The following is a 19,110-nucleotide window of genomic DNA, read 5'->3' as shown; positions in this document are numbered from 1 at the left end:
GAGAGGCGCTTCTCTCAACGCCAAGCAGGACTAAGCGCCTTCCGGTCGGGCCGCAGAGCCCGCAGAGCCGCTCCTTCTCTCCGCAGCGGCCAGACGGCGGACAGAGCTGGGGAAAAGGGAGATTCCAGACCCCAAACTCGGGGGCAGCTGCTGGATGCAGGGAGGAGGAGGGGAGCGGAGGGGCCCGCGGGAGGTGGCCAGGGCTGGCCGCCCCTGCGCCGGCGGGCGAGGGGTTAAATGTGGGATCAGCTGTTGTGCCGTCGTTCCCGATTCTCTTCCCTCCGCGCGGGGGCTGTTTGATGTTGGAGTACGCCAGGGACTCCCCCTCCCACCGCTACACACGCGCGCACACGCGCACACTCACACACGCACACGCACCACTCTTTGCAGACAGGGCTCCGGTGGCTCCAAAGTGACTGACTCGCTCTCCCCCGCTGTCCCTCATCCATTCTCTCGCGCGTATATCCTCTTTTGCCATATTCTCGCGCGCTCTCTCCAGCATCCCCGTCCGGCAGGGGAGCACCGGGCAGAGGCGGGCCGCTTTCCTTCCATGCCTCCCTCTTAAAGAGCGCCACGAGGGGGAGGGGAGGGCCGGAGGAGGAAGAGGAGAAGGAGGAGGAGACCGAGAGGGCGCCCGGGAGGCACGGCGCGCGCACACACCGAGGGACGTGCGGAGGGTGCGAGCCGCGCAGCGAGCGCAGATCTGCCTCCGGCCGCTGGGCGCCCCCCTGCCGCCCCATGCTGTGCTCCATGGCGAACTCGGGCTGCCTCCTGCTGTCCAACTCCGGCAGCATGCTCCCGCACTCCGTGCCCTGCCCGCCCGCCTTCCTCTACCTCCAACAGGTAAGCGGCCCCCGGCCCGGCCCGGCCCCCCGCCCGGCGCACGTGCGCCCCGCGCCGCCGCCCACACCCGCGCTTGGCCACCTCGGCGCCGCCGCCGGGGCCCCGCTGCACTCCCCGCGTCATGGCGCCGGGCCCGGTGAGGGGACTGCGCCCCTGCGCGGCGGCCTAGTGCGGGGTCGCCCGGGGCGCGTGTGGCGCCGGGCAGGGGGCCGGAGTTTGGGGCGTCGCTTGCAACTTTTCCAAAGGCGCGGGAGGGGGCGGCGGGCGGAGCCTCGGGGGAAACCCGAGGGGAGGAGAGGGGAGGGGGCGGAGGTGCTCGGCGGCCGGGTCACTTTGGGGAACTTCGCGCCGGGCCGCGGGGGGCGTGGGGGCGGGGCGCAGGGCCCCTCCCCGGCCGCGTCGGGAAAGCCTGGGGGCCGCGCGGAGGCGGCAGGGGCGCCGAGCTGTGCTGCATTGGGAACCACGCGCCGGACCCCGGGGGAGGCGGGCCACCCGCTTGGTGGGGCTGGCTGGCGAGGGAGGCCCTGGGAGCTCCGGTCCGGGAGGGGGTTGGGGCTAGAGTTTTGCAATCTGCGGGGCTGCGCCGGAAGCTCGGGCTGGCGAGGTGCGGGGCAGGAAGCCAAGCGACTCTGAGCCCCCAAATCCCCAGGACGCTCCACGGGGAGATGCGCACAGAGTATAGCTGCCGCCTGCCCGCCAGCCGGCCGGGATGTGGAGGGCAGAGGTCTTGCGATCCGCGATCCCCGTTACGGAATCAGTGCGGTCCTATGCCTGCACTGGGAACGGTCTGGGGACTCCCTCGCCTCCCCCAGGCCCTTTGGCCTCTTGGGGCTGCGGTTGTAGGTGCCAGCTTGGCCAGAGCCTGCCGGGGGCTACAGTACCCTGCTTCACCCACTCTGGGTGCCCACGCCTCCGGGCCTGCCCTCCCTCCTTTTGTCGTTGGGGCTGTCTTCATCTTTAGCACCCTCAACCTCTGCCTGGGCCTGCAGGGGCGGGAGCGGCTGCTTGGGGAGGCCTGGAGCTTGACGGGGGTGGACGGTGAGGCCGGACAGCTTCAGCCTGACCTGGGGCCTGCCCGGCCCAGCAGGAGGGCTCCCATAGGGCCAGATCTGCATCCTGGGCTGGGTGTGGACACGGGAGGCAGAGAGTAGGGGAGGCTACCCCAATGCTGGTGATCAGGGTCAGGCCAGGACTAAGGGTGAAGGTGGACGTGTTCCTTCACGGCCTCCCCGGTGCCAGCATTGGAAGGGAGGAAGGCAGAGGTGTGTGTTTCTTGGAGACAGTGAGGCTCCAGGTGGGGCTGGGCCTTTGGACAGTGGATTCTTGTCTTTTTGTGCTCTTTGGGCTCTCCAGGGAGCCAAGAAGGAAGGAGCCATCGGAGGTGGCTCGGGAGGAGCTGTGGAGACTACAGATAAAGATGGGGCACTCAGAGCTGAGCCAGGGCAGCCAGCCCCTGGGCTGGTGGGCACTCGGGTCGGTTCGTCCCAAGGGTCCACGCGGCAGGAATTGCCAAACATGTTAGCAACTGCAGAGGAAGGGACAGGTCGGGAACATGACGGTCAGGGGCAAAGGGTGGCCGGAAGTGGCCTTCGATCCAGGGTCACCTGTGAGTCTGGGCCGCCCTGGGCACAGCTCAGTGGCAACAAGAGCCGTTGCGGGGGCCTCCATGCCCACAGGCAGGTGTCCGAGCCCAGGCCATGGCCAAATCCTGAAATTCCCCACAGATGGTCAGGGTGGACCTGGAGGGTCAGCTTTCCAGCACCTCCCAAATTTCCATGGGGTCTCTGGGGTGGGACCCAAGAATCTGCATTTCTCACAAGCTCTCAGGTGAAGTCCAGGGGCACTCCACTCAAAGTAGCAAGGATCTGCCCCACCCAGTCCCACCCCCACCTCCCTCCTGGGCAGGAATGCCCTGGGCTGCAGGAAGAGGTTCCAGGTTCCATAGGCAGAGTGTGGGACTGGAAACTAATCTATGGTTTACTGATTGTGTTAAGCAAGTCAGTTCACCTCTCTGAACCTCAGGCTCTTCCTCTGAGAAAGAGGGTGAAAGCATACCATCCCCCCGGGCTGAATGGGAGGAGGGTTGAGTTAAGATGAATTAGCAGCAAGCTTCCGAAAAAGCCCAGGCAGACATTGGCGCTGTCTGGATGGAGTCAGACCAGTGTTCATGGTTGGAGTGAATGCACCAAAATGATCAGTGGGGAAGGCACCCCGGTTCCTCCAGGGCTGGGTGAATACATCCTCAATGAGTGGCACTTGAGCTTTCTGTAGGGGCAGCGGGATGGCAAAAAGGCTGCATGTGAGCCATACGCATCCCGAGTGAATGTCAGCCATGAGCAGGATCATTTCTGGGAGAGCCACAGAGAGTGCCCATAGGGCCAGGCTTTGAAGTTTCCTTCACAGCTGCCTGCAGGGGTGGCCCGGTGTTTCAGTGGGCTGGGAAAGATCTAGAATGCAGCCACTTCCTGCCTGTTTGTGGGGGCCTGTTTTTATAGGCGCACGCGCAGCTCTGGTGGTCCAGGGCCGATACAAAACAAACAGTGACATTTAGAGACCCAGGTTGTCCCAAACCACTTTTGAGTGAGACACAGCCTCCCGTGTCCCCTGGAAGTGGAGGCCACGTGAGGAGGGGGCTGGGGCAGCCCCTGGCCAGGCCTCCAGGATCAGAGCTGCCCCTCCTGCAGCCTCCTGGCGAGGGGTTGCAGGTCTGCATGAGTGAACCTTGGTGCCATATGTAGGCTGCGTGTTCAGTCTCAGCAGCACGTTTGATAACAGGAGCAGGAGCAAAAGATGTGAAATCAAGCAAGGCAAGAGGTGTAGTTTGTGGTGCATTAAGATGCAGCATTTAAACAAGAAGCTTTTGAAACATAGAGTCTTTCAAACTGGAAATTAGAAAATAAAACCCCAACCGATGGAATTCTATTGTATTAAAGCATCAACGTTTACCTGCTGCCCGGGCTGGACCCCAACTGTGCTGAGAAAGGGCCGTGTCCCCTCCGAGACACAGCAGCTCTATACGTAGTTAATTAGAGAAGCTTGTTGTCCAGCGTCCCTCCTCTCGGCTTCTCAGCAGTGCTGATATTTTCCACAGTTCTAACTGTCTGCGGGACAACTTCGGGTCCCCCGACACCGGGAGGAATCCAGCTGCGGGGCGTGTATTAAGAGCTCACCTGAGCGGCCCTGGGCCTTGCTCAGGTTGTGTCCCACACAGCCCGGCCTTGGTTTCCCCACCTGCCCAGCCCGCCACGAGGAGCCCACCTACGGGCTCTGGCTCCATGTGAGTACCTCGGCTCCCTCCAGGGCAGTCCTGGGCCCTGGTTGCCCCACATCTAGCCCCTGCCAGGGATCTTGGGGTGGGACGCAGGGAGGCTGCTGTCCCTGGTGCATTGCGGCCAGCGAGGGGTGGGGCCGAGACTGGTCACCTGTCAGAGCAAAGGGACCTGATCTGGAAATCCAGAACGTCCGCAAGCTCCCCATGAGGCCTGGTCTGGGCTCCAGCAAAGAAAGTTGTAGGAATGGGAGGAAAAAACCCCCATGCCCACCAAAAGGGATTTTCTCACGGTAGTTACTTATTATTAAGCTGCAGTGTCCTATAAAAGAGACTGTTATCACTACATCTGCTTGTGAAGCAGGGAAATGGCTCTGGGGGAGAGAGATGTAAGTGCTTAAGTTCTGTACAAAGGAGGCTTGGTGATGGAGGGGCGCGGGCTGCGCTGGCTGGTCAGAGAGGGACGGGCCCGGAGAACGTGAGCACCTGCAGCCTTCCTGAGGGCGGTGTTCTGAGCTCTGTTGGTCTTCTGTCTTTATGTTTTAATCAAGGTGAGATCACAGATAGCTTCCGTTGCCGTCAGAATTGCCAATCACCGGAAGTTTCCATGGAGGATGTGGGGTTTCCATCCAGCTTTGCAGTATGAGGCGGATTGCTTCTTAGAGTTGGCGAGAGCAGAAAGTGCTCCCTCAGGTGTGGAACCCAAAGGCTCCTCCGGGGGTCAGGGAGTTCCAGGATCTGTTCTGAGATTCATTAGGAAGCTCTGCTCTTATTAGTAATCATTCTCTTTGGGGTAGTAACACTGCTAATCACAGGAATTTTTAATAAGAATTAATTACTGTAGCAAAGGTAACACCACTTCTCAAACCTTCTGAGCACGCCTGGGCGTTTCATCTCCGTTCCTGGGCTGTTGGTGTGTCGCCATGGTGGGGTTCCAGGAACCCCGACTGAGACCTGCTTGCTTGTGGTGACATCATGTGCCTATGAGTACCCCCCGGCCCGCAGGAGGGGCAGGCACCGAACAGCAGCTTGCCCACCCGCATCTTCAGAAGGACATGCTGTTGAGGTCTGGTCTGTTGGCCAGAGGTACATCCTAAAAATTATCCTATGAACTGGGGAGTTTAACCAGACGAGTAGTTGAAGTCACATGACGCTCATTCTAAATTGACCCACCTGGTCTAGGAGCCCTTGCCCCCGGGCATTCTTGGGGACCAAGGATAGCATTGTCTTAGCTACCCGTGCCTTGAGACGTGTGTCCTTACGGCGAAACCACGTTACCCTGGCGTCAATTGGTTGCTGAAGTAACTCAGTTATTTCCCTGGGTTCTTCCCCAGTTTTCACTCTGGCAGCTCATGTTTGTTCCAGAATCTGCTGAGTGTATGTGCACATTTTACAGCTGAGGAAACTGAGGCACAGAGCGGTTAGGGAACGTGCTAACTCATATATAGCTGCTGAGCCTGGATTCGAGCCCAGACAGTCAGACCACCGGATTGCCGCTCAGGTCCGCCTCACGTTCCGGTGAGTAGCGAGGACTTGGGAAGTTCTTTTCTTCCGCGGCGACGTGCAAAAGAAAAATGACTGGTGCAGCCTTCACGTGCCTTAAACGCTCTCGGCTTCCCTGCGTATTTTGAGCCCTGGTGTCCCTGAATAGCCAGCGGTGTTTTGGAGATTCCTTTTGGGTTGGGGAAGGTGGAAGTGGCCTGCCTCCAAAACCCGCGCATCTTGTCTTGTCATGTCTTGTTCCTTGGGGTGAGTGGGTTTCTCTGAAGAGCATGGAGCAGGGGGCTGTGTCTGGCTGGATGTGGGATGAACACAGGTGGTGAGAATGGCGAGGAGCGGCAGCCGAGGGGAGCTCCAGCTCCGGGCACGGACAGAGGGCTGCTCAGCGCAGGAGCCGCGGGATGCTCCATGTTCAGACCCAGCAGAGCGTGAAGGCTGCGCAGAGCAAGTGGCCTTGGACCCTCAACTGCCCTGTGGGGCGTCTCTGCCCAGAGGCGGGGTGCGTCAGGCCAGGGACAGGGTCCTCCCCAGTGAGACATCTCTGAGCCTGAGTCAGTGCGTCAATGTGGAGAGACACGCGTGCCTCGAGGCCTGGAGGGGTTGGGGGTGGTGGGGGAAGTCGTGGGGGGCCTCATAGCATATGGGGAATGGCTGACTTTTCCCAGCGTTGTAGGATTTTCCCGTTCTGTTAAGGAGGTCTGCGACTGTGTCTCATGGTTGTGGCTGAAGTTCGAATCACATACCCAGTTCCCGAGAATCATAAGTGAAGTGTTGGCTGGGCCGTCATCCTCCCCCACCTCAGGGACCCCCTACGACTCTGGGAAGTGGGCCCACCTGCACTGCGGCTCTGGGTTCTTGTGGGGTGCAGAGAAGGCTTGTCCTGACTGCCTCCCGAGGTCCTGGGTTTGGTGGCTGAGTAGATAGTGCTGGCCTTCCCCCCTCACCCTGCTGTCCAGCTGGTAGGGGGCAGAGGAGCAGGGGTGGCTGGCTTGGGGCTAAGCTGACAGCCAGTTGGCATGCTGGGAGGCCCGCAGAGGGCAGGGGAGAACGCTGCAGCCAGGCAAAGACTAGGCCTGCAGCCTCTTCTCTCCTGTGGGTACAGCTGGGTGCCCACAGCCCCCTAGACCAGCGGGGCAGTCGCTGAGCTGCACGCACAACTTGGAAATCACAAAATGGCACCATCCTTGGAGGAGATGAGGCTGAAGTCCCAGCCCAAGTGCCCTCTGTCCCTCTTGCTGAGGACAGCCACCCGAAGGCAGCTGTAAGGACAGCCACCCAAAGCAGAATATTGGGTTCCCGGGGGATAGTGGGAGGCTGGCAGGGCCTCGGGCCAGCTCTGGGGCGGTGCCTGCCACTCCTGGCAGCTGGCTCGGCTCCTGGGCCAAGGCAGTGGTCCTGTGGACAGGGCAGGCGTCAAGAGAGAGGTCGCAGCTCCTGGCAGTGTGGGGCCTGAGGAGCCTCAGGGGCCTCTGTGACCCAGAGTTGGTTCTGACCCAGGCCCTGTGAAGCAGCGGCTGTGCTGCGGGCCTGCAGGAGGGGCTCCCTTACTCCCCGAGGGCAGGGCTTGGCCAGCCACCCTAGACCTCGGGGGACCCCGGTGAGCTGCACATTGCTGTCCCTGTCTCCTCTTGGCCTCTCTCCCCCCAGCACCTCTCTCTCTGCTCCCCAACAGCCTTCATCCTTTCTCTTCTGCCTTCATGTCACTCGTCCCTAGAATATTCCACGCTGCTAAGACTCTCCCACCTTCTCCTCTCCTTCCCTCCCAGCCTACTTTCTCTTCTCTCCCGTATTCATTTTCTCTCTGCTTTTCCCCTTCACCCTGACTCCCTCCCGGGGTTCCAGTCCCTCCTCATCCCCCGCGCTCTGGCCAGCCCCCGCCAGCCCCTCCCCGGCCTGCCAGCCCGTCAGCCAAATTGTTATGTGGCTCCGTCAGGGGCTGCACATACATTACAAATTGCATTTACTCGGACCAGCAGGACTGACCCCAGCCTTTTGTGTCACCAGCGCAGCTGAGCGTGGTCCTTGGCCTCCAGGGCTCCCTTGGGGAGCGAGTCCAGTTCTGGAAGGAGACCTAGGTGGGGCTGGGACTTGGGCTGGGGCAGGAGGCCTTGGGCTGCTCGGCTGGGCTGTCAGGCATGTGCTATGGGCCCTGCTGTGGGGCTCCCTGGGGTGGCTCTGGTGCCAGCTGGGCCCAGCCCATCTGCCGGCACTGGAGTCCCCGCCAGCTGTAACAGAGACGGGCCGGTAGTAGCCTCTGAGAGGCGGTGGGAGCAAGTCTTGTCCCCCTCCAGGCCAGGAGCTCCAGGGGGCAGGCAAGGTCTCTGTACCCCTGGGATCCTTGCGCAGCTCAGGGGATCGACAGACGAGGAGGGGGAGGTCAGCGTCCACGAATTATCTATGGAGTGGCTATTTGTGCCAGGCACTGCATTAGGCCCTGGGTTTAGAGTTGGGAATGAAAGCTCCCGTCCTGTGCTTCCTGGGGCTCACAGGCTCAACTCAGCCTCAGCAAATTGGCCTCGCCAATTTGGGCCATGGACATGCCGTGGCTGCAAGGGCATGTCCATGGCCCACCAGGGTGGTCAGAGAGGGGGCCAGCCAATGTCTTCCCTCCCTGGCCAGGGCTTCAGTGTCCAGGCCTCTATGTTGGGTTTTCACGTCTTCTTCCTTCCCCTCCAGAGGGCTTTTAGGGTGCAGAGGCTCCTTCTTGCTCCCCCCAGCCCATACCTGCCCCATCACCACCAGCCCAGGTGTGGCATCCAGCCTCTTCCTCACCCCGAGTGGGTGTCTCCGGCATGCCCAGGTGTGGTGAGTCAGCTCTGAGTGTCTGACCATAGGGAGCTTGTCCAGGGGAGCAGTGGGGGGCCTGGGTGGACATGTGGGAGAGAACTGGTCCCTGGAGCCCCTCGAGCAGGAAGGAGGCTGCTTCATCGTGCTGCCTGAGCCAGTGCAGGGCTAGGCCCACAGGGGACCCCCAGAGTCACACCATCTGCTGGCCATCATGCACACTAGGTGGTCCTGAGAAGTGGCTTCCCCTCTAGTCTGGGAACGGCCGGCTGGAGGTCCTGTAATATTACCCCTGTGGGGGGTGGGGGTAGACTCTGACTGTCCTGGGCTCCCCCCAGCAGCTGGCCCTGGGGCCTAGAGCATGTGCCTGGGCTCTCGGTCTTGTTTCCTCAGGTCTTGTTTCCTCATCTGCAGAGCCGAGGTAGGAACCAGCAAAGGGCAGGGTGCTCTGTCAGCAGCGCCAGGTACCCCCCATGCATATTGGCCCCAGGCTGGTGTCGTCCCTGCCCACATGGGGTCTCATTCCAGTGGGGAAGGGAGGCAACGGAAAGTCACCAGAAAGGCAGATAAGATTGCCAAGTGTGAGAAGAACAGTGAGGGACAGAGGTGAGAGGTGGAAAGGAGGACACGGGCTGGGGGAGGCCACGTGGCTTGTCAGGCGGGTCTCCCTGCGAGGGCAGAGAGGGCCTTTAGCTGAGAGCCGGCAACAGAGGAGGAGGAGCCATTCTGGGCAGAGGGAACAGCACTGCAGGGCGAAGGCTATGTTCTGCTGGGGTTCACGGCCATCACTCCTGCCCAGGAGGACCCTCGATTCTGCTGTGCCCAGATCACGGCTCCCAGGGCTTAGTCTCATTTAGACAATGTCGCCTGCACCCACACTGTGCCGAGGGGACGATGTGTATGTGCAAGTGTCAGTGAGACTGTGCAAGTGCCTGTGTGTGTTTGTGTGCCGGTGTGTGCGTGTGGTTGTGTATTGTGTGTGGTTGTGTGTTGTGCGTGTGCATGTGTGTGTGGTGGGAAAGCAGAAGGGAGCCACCGTGACGATGAAGATGCAATCCCTAGCCCCTGTGAACCTACCACCAAGCACTGGAGGACATTTGCTTTGGAGGCTTCCCTGGTGCCCTCCACCTCCGCCTGCGGCCACCTGGCCAAGCGAGAGGCCCTGTTCTCCTGTTCTGGCCAGGGCTCACCTCGTGTTCCTGTACCTCTTGGCAAAGATGGGCAGGCCGGGAAATTAAGAGGAACGAAAAAAAACAGGCAAAAGAAGTATACATGTCATGAGCCCATGAGCCGCCGCCCTGACGATGATTCTGGGGTTGGGGGTCACTAAGACGTCACTGATACGACACCCTGCTCCCTCCTTTGTCTGAAAGGACCCTCAGGGGCGGTTCAGCTTCAGTGCGTGGTATGTGCAAAGCTCCATATGCCTATGGGGAGGGGGGTCCCAAGACAACACAGGCAGAAACCGTCCCAGTAGAAGGTGGGGGGAGGGAAAACTTCATGCGTCTGGAGCTGCATGGCAAGGCACTGTGGGAAAAGGCCCGGATTAAAAATCAGGAACATTTGAGTTCTGATCACAGGTCTGCCCGACCTGCCCTTCTCCTCCTGGGCCTCATTCCCTCATCAGGAAACCTGCCAAGGGACCAGTTCAGGGCTGCGGAAACCTGGGGAGTGGGGTTAGGAATGGAGAACGCATGCGCGGGAATTTGCTCCGTCCCACGTGTCATATTTTCAGGGGGAAGGTACTGCCACACCATGGCGTATTTAGGGCAGGGCGAATAGGAGCTAAAGGCATCTGGGGGATTCAGTCAAGATCTTGGCAGGCCATCTTCAAAGCTCAGCAGGTTGGCACGTGGGGAGAACAGACCCTCCCACCTGGACAGGACCAGAGGGTGGGAACGGGCAGTGGGTTTACCGAAAAATCTCGAAGGACATTTCTAGCTATAATCTCCCAACTTTAGCATTGGTTGTCATGCGAGGTGGTAAGTTCCCTGTCACAAGAGGAATTCAACAGAGGCTGGCTGACTCTGTGTCTCAGAGGCTCTAGAACAATGCTGTCCGATAAAGATATAGTCCCAGCCAATAGGAAAGTTTAAATTTTATAGTAGCCAATTAAAAGAAGTGAAAAGAAGCAGATGAGATGAATTTCAGTAATACCTTTTTTTAACCCTGATTTATCCCAGATATCATCCCAACACGTCACCAGTGTGAAATACGTTACTAATGAGTTGGTTGCATTCTTGTTTTTGTACTAAGTTTTTGAAATCTGGTATAGATTTTGCACGTACGGCACATCTCCATTCAGACTAGCCACATTTCAAGGGCTCAGTGCTCATGTGGGGTCATGAGTAACATGTGGGGCAGATCTAGAATGTTTCCGTCATTGCAGAAAGTTCTGTTGGACAAATGCAACTCCAGGCCTCGCTACTCATAGTCTAGTCTGCAGACCAGCAGCACAGGGAACCAGGTAGAAATGCAGACCCTCCGGCCCCCCAAACCTCCTCCATCAGAATGGGCATGGAATGGGGGACCTGGAGGAGTCCACTGCTCTAAAACTTGGTGTGTTTTGGGGGGCCCCTCCTGCGGCCGCATGTCTCAGAGCCCCAGCATGTCTGCCAGAGACCCAGGGGCTGGCCTAGACCGACCCCCCAGTGCCAGTCTAGACGGGCTGTGTCCTTGACAAAGCCTTCACCTACCCGTGGCAAAGTGGGAAAACTAAGAGTCTAAGAGTAGTAAATGTCTTCGTAAAGATGCGTCTGTTCACTCTTTGTGTGAATCCCCATTTGAATGCCCATTTTAATGAAGTGACAAGGATACCCACGGTTCACTTTTTTCATGTCCGTATTTGGTAAAATAAAAGGTTGGCAGTTGGAATCAATCTGCCCTCCCCCTTCCCCTTTTGAAAAATACATTTTACTAAGTAGTCCTCTTCAAAAGTCTAGAAACCAGTGATCTAGAGTGGAGACCACTGGGCCAGATCCATCCCACCCTCTGTTTTTATAAAAAAAAGTTTGGTTGGAACCCGGCCACGCTCATGTGTTTACATGCTGTCCGTGGCAGCTTTTGCGCTGCGGTGGCAGCCTTGAGCAGCGGCAACAGAGACCATATGGCCCGCAGAGCTCGGAACATTTGCTGGACAAGTATGCCGACCCCTGGGCTGGAGCAGCGGTGTGCACAGAGGTGCAGTGGGAGCCGTGCGGTGCTGAAGTTTCTTGTCTCCGCGTTCACCAAAATGAAAGGAAACAGACGAAATTCATCTTAATGATATATTTTATTTCACGCAATCCAAAATATTTTCATTGCAACATTTAATCAATCTAAATATAATTGAAGTATTTGGCATTCTTGTTTCATGCTAAATCTTCAGAATACACCGTGTATTTTTCACTCGTGGCCCTTCGCTCATCAGACCAGCCGCATGTCAAATGCCCAGGAGCCGCATGTGGCTGGTGGCTGCCACAGTGGACAGTGCAGTTCTGGAAGGAATGAGGCTAGTTCCAACTAGAGGATCTGGGAAGGTGGCTCAGAAGAGTTGGGCTCTGCCCTGGGTATCGATGGAGCTGAGACCTGCGGCAGGTGAGTCTGTGGGCGGAACCATTTCCAAGGGAGGCAGCAGTTTATATGGAGAGACACAGAGTTGAGTGGGTTCAGGGTGGGATCCTGGCCTGCCTGGTACCTGGGATGTGAGGGAGAGAATGACAACTGGGGTGTTTCTGGGTCTAGGCTGAGAAATTTGGACTTTTTTCAGGGGGCACTAGGGAGCCATGGAAAGTCTCTGAGCAGAGCAGTGGTGTGATCAGTTCTACAGGTAGGGAAGGTTAATCTGGCGTAAAAAAGAAGGCTGCAGAGGAGGAAAAGCCAGGACAAAGGCTTGGGCAAGAGACAGTGGGGCCTGACCCAGGGGCAGGCAGTGGGGATGAGCTGAGGTGAATAGGGAAGATTTGCAGAAGTGTCCCCTAGACGTGGTAACACATGGACCATGGAGAAAGAGGGTCTGTGCAGAATCGGTAGTTTCTGGCTTGAGGTTGGAGCCCATGCATGGTGGGATGCCCTAGGGGCCGTGGCCCAGGCCCTGGCTCTTTGGAGGAGAAAGGCCCCCCCCCAGCCGCTAGTCCAGGAGCCCTCCCGTGGGCGCCAGGTGGGGCTGTGTGCCCTGGTGGAGGACCACGGGTCCTGCCTCCTCCTTTGGCCTCCTTGTAGGCCTGCTCTGATGGACCAGGGCAAGTGCCCCAGACAGATGTGAACATCTGGCTATGCCCTTTTGGAAGCTTAACACCTTCACCTCTTGTTCTCCCTTAACATCTGATCTGAGCCTGGCTGCAGCCTGAGGCAGCCCCTCTTGGATCCTGCTGTCCCCAAAATAAACGTGCTCCAAAGCTCATTTGCAAGGTGGATGGGACCACAAACTCCCACAGCCAGAGGAGGCGGTGGCCCCACATCCCCAGCCACTCTCACAAACACCTGGCCAGGGAGGTGCATGGCAAGGGCTTGGGGCAGGCGGCAGGTGGCCTCCCCTGCGTACTTGCTGGGTGGAGGGTGACAGGACCAGGAGCATCTGGGGGAGGGGCAGGAAGGTCCCAGCTCACCTCTGCGCCACCTGGAGGGCCTCGTGGAGTGAAGCAGGGCTCACCTGAACCGGGCTGGGGGCTGCTTGCCTGCCTGGGCGGGAGGACGGTGGCGCTCGCCAGGCAGCTCCAGCCTCCTGGCCTTTGTCCTTGCTGCGCCTTCCGCCAAGAGTGCCCGTCCCCAGACAGCCGCCTGACATGCCTTCTCACTGCCTTCAAGGCCTTGCTGTCTCCTGAGACCTTTCCTGCCTGTGATTAAGCCGTCTAGAAGTGCAGCCGCCTCCGTCACCCTCCTGCCCCCTTTCACTGTCCCCTGCGGTACTTTTCTTCGCAGCGTTTGTGGATATCTGGTATATTATACATTTGACTTCTTCTTCTGTTTGTCTGACCCGCCCCTTCTACAAGGGGAAGACTTGTTGTCTATTTTGTCTGCTGCTGTTCCGCCAGCACCTGGAACAGTGCCTGGCACATGGAAGATGCTCCATAAATATTTCCTGGTGGTGGAGACCCCTGCCCTCCCTCCACTGGCCGTCTCAGGGAGCGAATGCTCTGTTTCTGTCCTACCCACTGCCCTTTCCAACACCCCCAGCTGGGCGCCCCCTCCAAGCCCAGCCATGTGCACAGCCAGCCAGGAAGTGGCTGAGGAGCTGCAGGTAACAAAGACAGGGTGGGGGCTTCTGTCACAGCCCCTGTGGAGTTTCAAGGCTCAAAGGACAGGAATGTTCTGGGGGGAGAGCAGGCTTGGCTCCTTCGTTCCACCTCTCTCTCTCTCTTTCTACTGTATGGTTTGTATCTGTGGCTCTTTTTCTATTGAGGTATGAGTCACATCATAAAATACACCCTTAAGAAGTGTACAGTTCCGGGGTTTTTACTATATTCACAAAGTTGTGCAGCCGTCTCCACTATCTAGTTCCAGAGTGTTTTCATCCCCTCAAAAAGAAACCCCATCCCCATTAAGCAGTCACTCCCCTCCTCTCACCTCCCAGCCCCTGGCTCCACTGATCTGCTCTCTGCCTCTGTGGATTTACTTCTGGACGTTTCCCATGGACAGAATCATGCAGGATGGAGCCCTTTGTGTCTGGCCACCACTGTTTCTTGGACACTGTGGTGTGCGGGGCTCTGCAGCAGGAAGATGCAGGCTCTGCCCTCAGAGGCCTGCAGACTGGGGAGGCAGCCGGTGTCTTGGTCCTGGGCAGGGTGTGACCTGCAGAGTCATCCTTGGCTGGCCCCTGGAGGGGCCTCGTGGGAGGTTCACCTTCCCTGCGCTTGATGGGAGAGTGGGGTTGGGAGGAGCCCCTGCACAACCAGGAGGTGGCCCCTCAACTTTCCCCATTTGGTCTCCTCGTTGCCACCCTAGCATCTCAGTCCGAGCCTTGCCCCTCGTAGTGTGCGTGGAAAGAAACACCCAGACCCTCTGGTTTCTTCTGATGAAACCCAGGTGGCAGGTACCCATCGAGCAAGCACCCTGGGCCCGAGCAGACGTGAGCGCCCCATCCCTGACATCTGGGGACCAGCAGACGACTGCTGCCTCCATCCCGCGTGCCAAGCCCAGCTCCTCCAGGCCCATATCCCCAAGTAGAAATGACTCCTGGACTCCCTTGGTCCCAGCTCCGTGCAGTGGGCCCTCTGTGCAGCGGGGCGGGGGCCTGGGTGGCCGTTTGGAGGCCTCCGGGGCCCAGCAGGCAGCCTGGTGAGAGCGTGTGTGTTTGGTGCAGTGGTTTCCCGGGGTAGCACATATGTATGGACAGCTGTGTGTCTGAAGCACCGCAGTGTGGCTGAGAATTTGGGACTATGGGTGCAGAGTGTGTCGCTCTCTGGGCTGGCATGTCTCCCCTGGATGCGTGTGCCAGCGCACCGCCTGCGTGACCGGGGCTGGGCCAGGCGCTAGGACAGTGCGAGCTGGGAGGATGAACCACAAATGGCCTACGTTCCCGCACGGGCAGCCTGGCAGCGGAGGCCATGGGCTCTGTCCCTGCCAGACCACCTTTGCTGTCCCAGTCCCCAGGGCTGGAGGTGGGCAGGGCCTCCCGCAGAGCCCTCAGTTGTCCAGAAGTTGGGCTTCCGTGGGCGCCCCGTCCTGCTTCAGTGCACATGGTGTGGTGGGCACTGTCAACAGGGGCTCAAGGAACAACAGGCCACGCCTGCCCCTTGCCTGCTTAGTGACCCCTGGCACTTCTCCATCCGGTTTCAGTTTCCTCATGAGTCCGTGGGGCTGACAGTGCCTCCTCCTGTGGCGTCCAGTTGGGGGATGAATGGCACAGTGCAGCCAAAAGTGGCCAGCCCCGGGCCTGGGGCAGGGCCAGCCTGACGGACACTGTCCTCTTCTGTTGTTTAAAGCTCCAAATGTAGTAAGTCAAGACAAGGAATTGCTAAAATAAGGTCACAAAATGTGTAGTTAATCTTAAATATTTCTATTTAGCTAATTAACAATTTAAACCCATACTCGAGCAAATGTTGTGTAATTGTGCCGTTCACAAGCTGATGACAGGGATTTACTTTAATTCAAGATTGAAAGTGTACATTGGAGGCCAAACATTACCTGCCCCACGCAGCCCCGTAGGGCCCGGCAGGCGCCGGAGGGCCTGGGAGGTTGCGGGGAGGGCTGGGTAGTCAGCGCCCTCGGAGCTGGGTGTCAGAGTGGGCCTGGGCGTCCAGAGCCTCCAGGGCCTCCCGGTCTCTCACTGCGGGCTCTGCTGTTTTCCAGCTCCATAGACAAGCACTGACCACCCACCCCCGTTTACCCACCCCTGCCCGGCACTATAGCTTGCATCCAGCCAGGGCCCCCGCCTTCTTCAGTCAGAGGAAAGAGAAGAGCCATTAGCTGTACAAGGAGAAGGCCCATCCCCTCCCTCCTTCTCCTTGGAAATTGCTAGAGCCTTTGGAGGGCTCTGTGCAGCCCCTGGGTGGGGGACTAGAGTAGACCCTAAAAGGATCCAGTAGCGGATAGGCAGCTTCCCAAGGCCCTTCTGGCTGCTCTGGCCCTGAGCTCTGGCTCCAGGTTGGCCCGGACCTTAGGTGGGGCCAGGGCCAGGCGAGAGATGGCATAATTGTATGGGGGAAGTGGAGGCACCCATCGAGGGGCCGACCCTCGGGGTTGCAGGCGTGGGGTGAGGGATGACGAGCGAGGCCAGAAGACTCGGGCCTAAGGGGCTTGTGCCATTGTCGGTAAATTGGGGCTCAGGGCCCCTGCTGGGCCTGCGATGGCTGTGAAAGGGCTTCATGACCCACAGAAGGCTGCAAGGGGACCATGCATCACCACCAAACCCACGTGTGCAGTGTGGAACTCGGACACACACATCCCTCTGGATCAGTGCCGCCTTAGAGGGTGCTCAGTTTGCGGGACTGCAGAGCTTGATAGAGACCCCAGAGAAAGGGCGGGAGGGGGACCCCAGAGAGAGGACGGGGAGGGGAGCCAGCATTCCTCGGCCTTGTGCCTGGCTCTGCTCTCTTATGTGAGCTTCCCAGCAGCCCCAGGACATAGTCTATCAGCCCATTTTACAGAAAGAAAAACCGAGGCACAGAGAGGCTAAGAAGATGGAGAGGTGACATACCCATCTCACCCAGGTGGCCACAGCCAGGAACTACCCTGACGGGCAGCTGGCCCTGGGGCACTGCTGGCAGAGAGCCCCACTGCCCCCAAGCTCAGCTCCCTTGGTTACCAGGTGGTCACTTTTTTGAGGGTGTTTCTAGGTTCCCGGAGGGCAGGGACTCCAGTCTCCGCCCCTTACTACTTTGTAGTAGCTTTATTGAGGTATAATTTGCATGTCATAAAATTCGCGCGCTGTAAGGCGTACCACGCAATGGCTTTTAATAAATGGAGAGAGTTGTGCGACCCTCCCCGCAGACCAGCGGTAGAACTTCCATCACCCGAAAAGTGTCTTGGCGACTTCCCTTTGTTTTGATTCTCCCACAGACGGGCTGGGGGCCGCCCTGGCGGGAGGGTGGGTGGGCTCTGAGCAGCCTGGGGCTTCCCTCCAGCGGGTGAGGTCCGAGCCCCCGCTTCCCTGCTCTGGTGCACACTCGCAGGGGCCAGGCCTCCTCCCCAGGAACCTCAGCGCTCTGGTGTTCGAGGTCACCTTCCTCCAGGCTCTGCCCCCACTCAGCACCCTCTCGAAGCCCCCTAGCCCCCTTTTGCAGCCTTGGCTCCCCATGGGTGGCTCGAGCACCCCTCTCTCATCCGTGGCTCAGAGCTAAGCCTGCTTAATTCTTTTGATCTTGGTTCAGAAATTAGCCCCTCTAGCCATTCCTGCTCTGCTTAGCCGGGTCTGCAGCGCCCTAGTCGGAGCCCTGGGCTGCCAGCACCTCGTGGGGGGGGTTCCCCTGGCACCTGGCCTGGCCTCCTTTCCTGAGCGTAGCCCCCGCCATGGGCCTGCCGGGCACTCTCCGGGGTGGGGGGCTGGGGGGGTGCTGCTTGCTGGGGTGGGAGCCCCCAGGAATGCAGGAGGGCTAGTCCATCCCTGGGTCTGCTTGCAGCTGGGTGTCTGTGTCCTGTCTGGGGTCAGGGTTTGCCCAGCCCCTGCCCCCAGGGGAGGAACAGGAGAGGGAGCATGGGCAAAACCCAGATTTATAACCCATGGTACCCAGGTTCTCATCGCAGCTCTGCCGCGTGCTGGGTACAGAACGCTGCAACATTTCATCCCCTCCCTGGGCCTCAGTTTCCCTATCTGTAAGCCTAGGGCCTACGGGTCATCGTTCCACCCCTGTCAGGGCAGGCAGGTGCCAGGCCCCCAAGCCAGGACTCAGCCCCTAGTGACCTTCTGACCTCACCTAACTTCTGGAAGCGCACAGAACGGGGGAGAGGGGGTACACTCTGGGCACAAACCCCCAAGTCAAGCCAGAGAGCAGGGCTCAGACAGTCTCCCCGGCCAGTGCCGAAGGAGCCAGCGTGATCCCCTGGGTGAACCCAGAATTCCTGCAGGGGGGCCCCCCGAGCCGGCAAATAGGCCTGGAACGGGAATTGATGTAAAGTTCTTCCCATCAGGCCCTGGGAAGGCCTGCTGTGGAGGAATCCTGGCCTGCCCGGGCTCTGCCACCACCTGCCCCCAAGTGGGGAACCCCACCTGTGCCCACCGCCGCCCCTTCCATGCTTCCCCACGCTCCGTCTGAAATGAGAACCAAAGGAAATGAGAGACTGGCAGTTCATTTGTAAGCTGCATTGTGTTGGGGGCTCTTAATTAGACCTAATTAGACTAATTAACTTTCAAATGAGAAACTTGGATTTTTTTTTTCTCCTGTCTCCCTCTCTTTCTATTGCTTTCTCTTCGTTCCCCTTTTGGAAAATGAAGCAAGGATAAATATTTGAGTGGCTCCCTGCAGCCCGGAGGGTGGAAGCCAGCAGAGGGCCAGGGGGAGGGCTCTGGGGGAGTGCCCCTCCGCCTTCCTCATCCCTCCCCTCTCCCCCTCGCTACCCCCTCCCTCCCCTATCCCCTTCTTCTCCCCACCCCTCCCTCCCCCTCTTTCTGGCTGTGTTTGCCCTGGGGCCGTGTCAGGCACGCTTTATTCTGCTCTGGGAAGATTAGGGTGTGGCCGAGTCTTCCCTTTAGCAGATGATGTTCATTTTGTTCCTGACGCCAAGAGTGGAAGATGAGTAAGATGTTGGGTCCCCTGGGTGAGACTGGTGCAGGGAGAAAAGGGACAAGGGGACTTAGGGTGTGCCCTGCCCCCCCTGTTTTACTCTGGCCCTGCCCGCCTGCCCCCCCCAACCCTAACCCTTCCGGCCCCCAGCTCACCTGCCCAGGTGCTGGCCATTGGAGGATCAGCTCCAAACCCACCCCCCGTCAGTGAGGCTCAGAGAAGGGCTGCCGCCCACCCCTGCCCCAGCCCTCCCCACGCGCTCCCATGGGAGCTGAGGAGAGCCTGCTGACTTTGTTTGGACCCCCTACCTGCAGGCCACCAGTGATGCCATTTTTGTTGGCAAAGGTGGCCATTCCCCAGGTGCCCAGGGTGGGTGTTGTGCAGCACCACCCTCCCCCCGCTGGGAACGGAGACCCTCCCCCAGACCAGAGGGGGTGAAATGGTGCCCCCCTCCAGGAGGGGATCTGGCCAGGCGGAGAGCTCCTGTCCTCTTCCCCGAGATGGAGCCCCACAGCCACTTGCTTCTCTCCTCGGTAGATCAGGGGCCCACCAGCACCTGCGCGGGGGAGTTGAGGG

The 19,110-nt window shown here is 59.2% G+C and overlaps 1 protein-coding gene across 5 annotated transcripts in view; it reads left to right on the top strand.

Moving 5' to 3' along the window:
* The first annotated feature begins 644 nt into the window (after positions 1-644).
* Positions 645-19,110, top strand: part of RBFOX3 (RNA binding fox-1 homolog 3) — an 86,692-nt gene continuing 68,226 nt past the window's right edge. For 2 of the 5 annotated variants that reach the window (XM_058561786.1, XM_058561785.1), the window contains exon 1: positions 645-843. In XM_058561786.1, coding sequence (XP_058417769.1) covers positions 739-843 — 105 coding nt within the window. In that variant the 5' untranslated portion in view covers positions 645-738. The remainder of the gene's footprint in view (positions 844-19,110) is intronic. The other 3 variants (XM_058561787.1, XM_058561788.1, XM_058561789.1) reach the window with 3 other exon arrangements.

Source organism: Diceros bicornis, chromosome 18 (genome assembly GCF_020826845.1).
Source record: "Diceros bicornis minor isolate mBicDic1 chromosome 18, mDicBic1.mat.cur, whole genome shotgun sequence".
In the NCBI taxonomy this organism is placed as follows: domain Eukaryota; kingdom Metazoa; phylum Chordata; class Mammalia; order Perissodactyla; family Rhinocerotidae; genus Diceros; species Diceros bicornis.
This window is presented reverse-complemented; position numbering and strand designations above follow the sequence as displayed.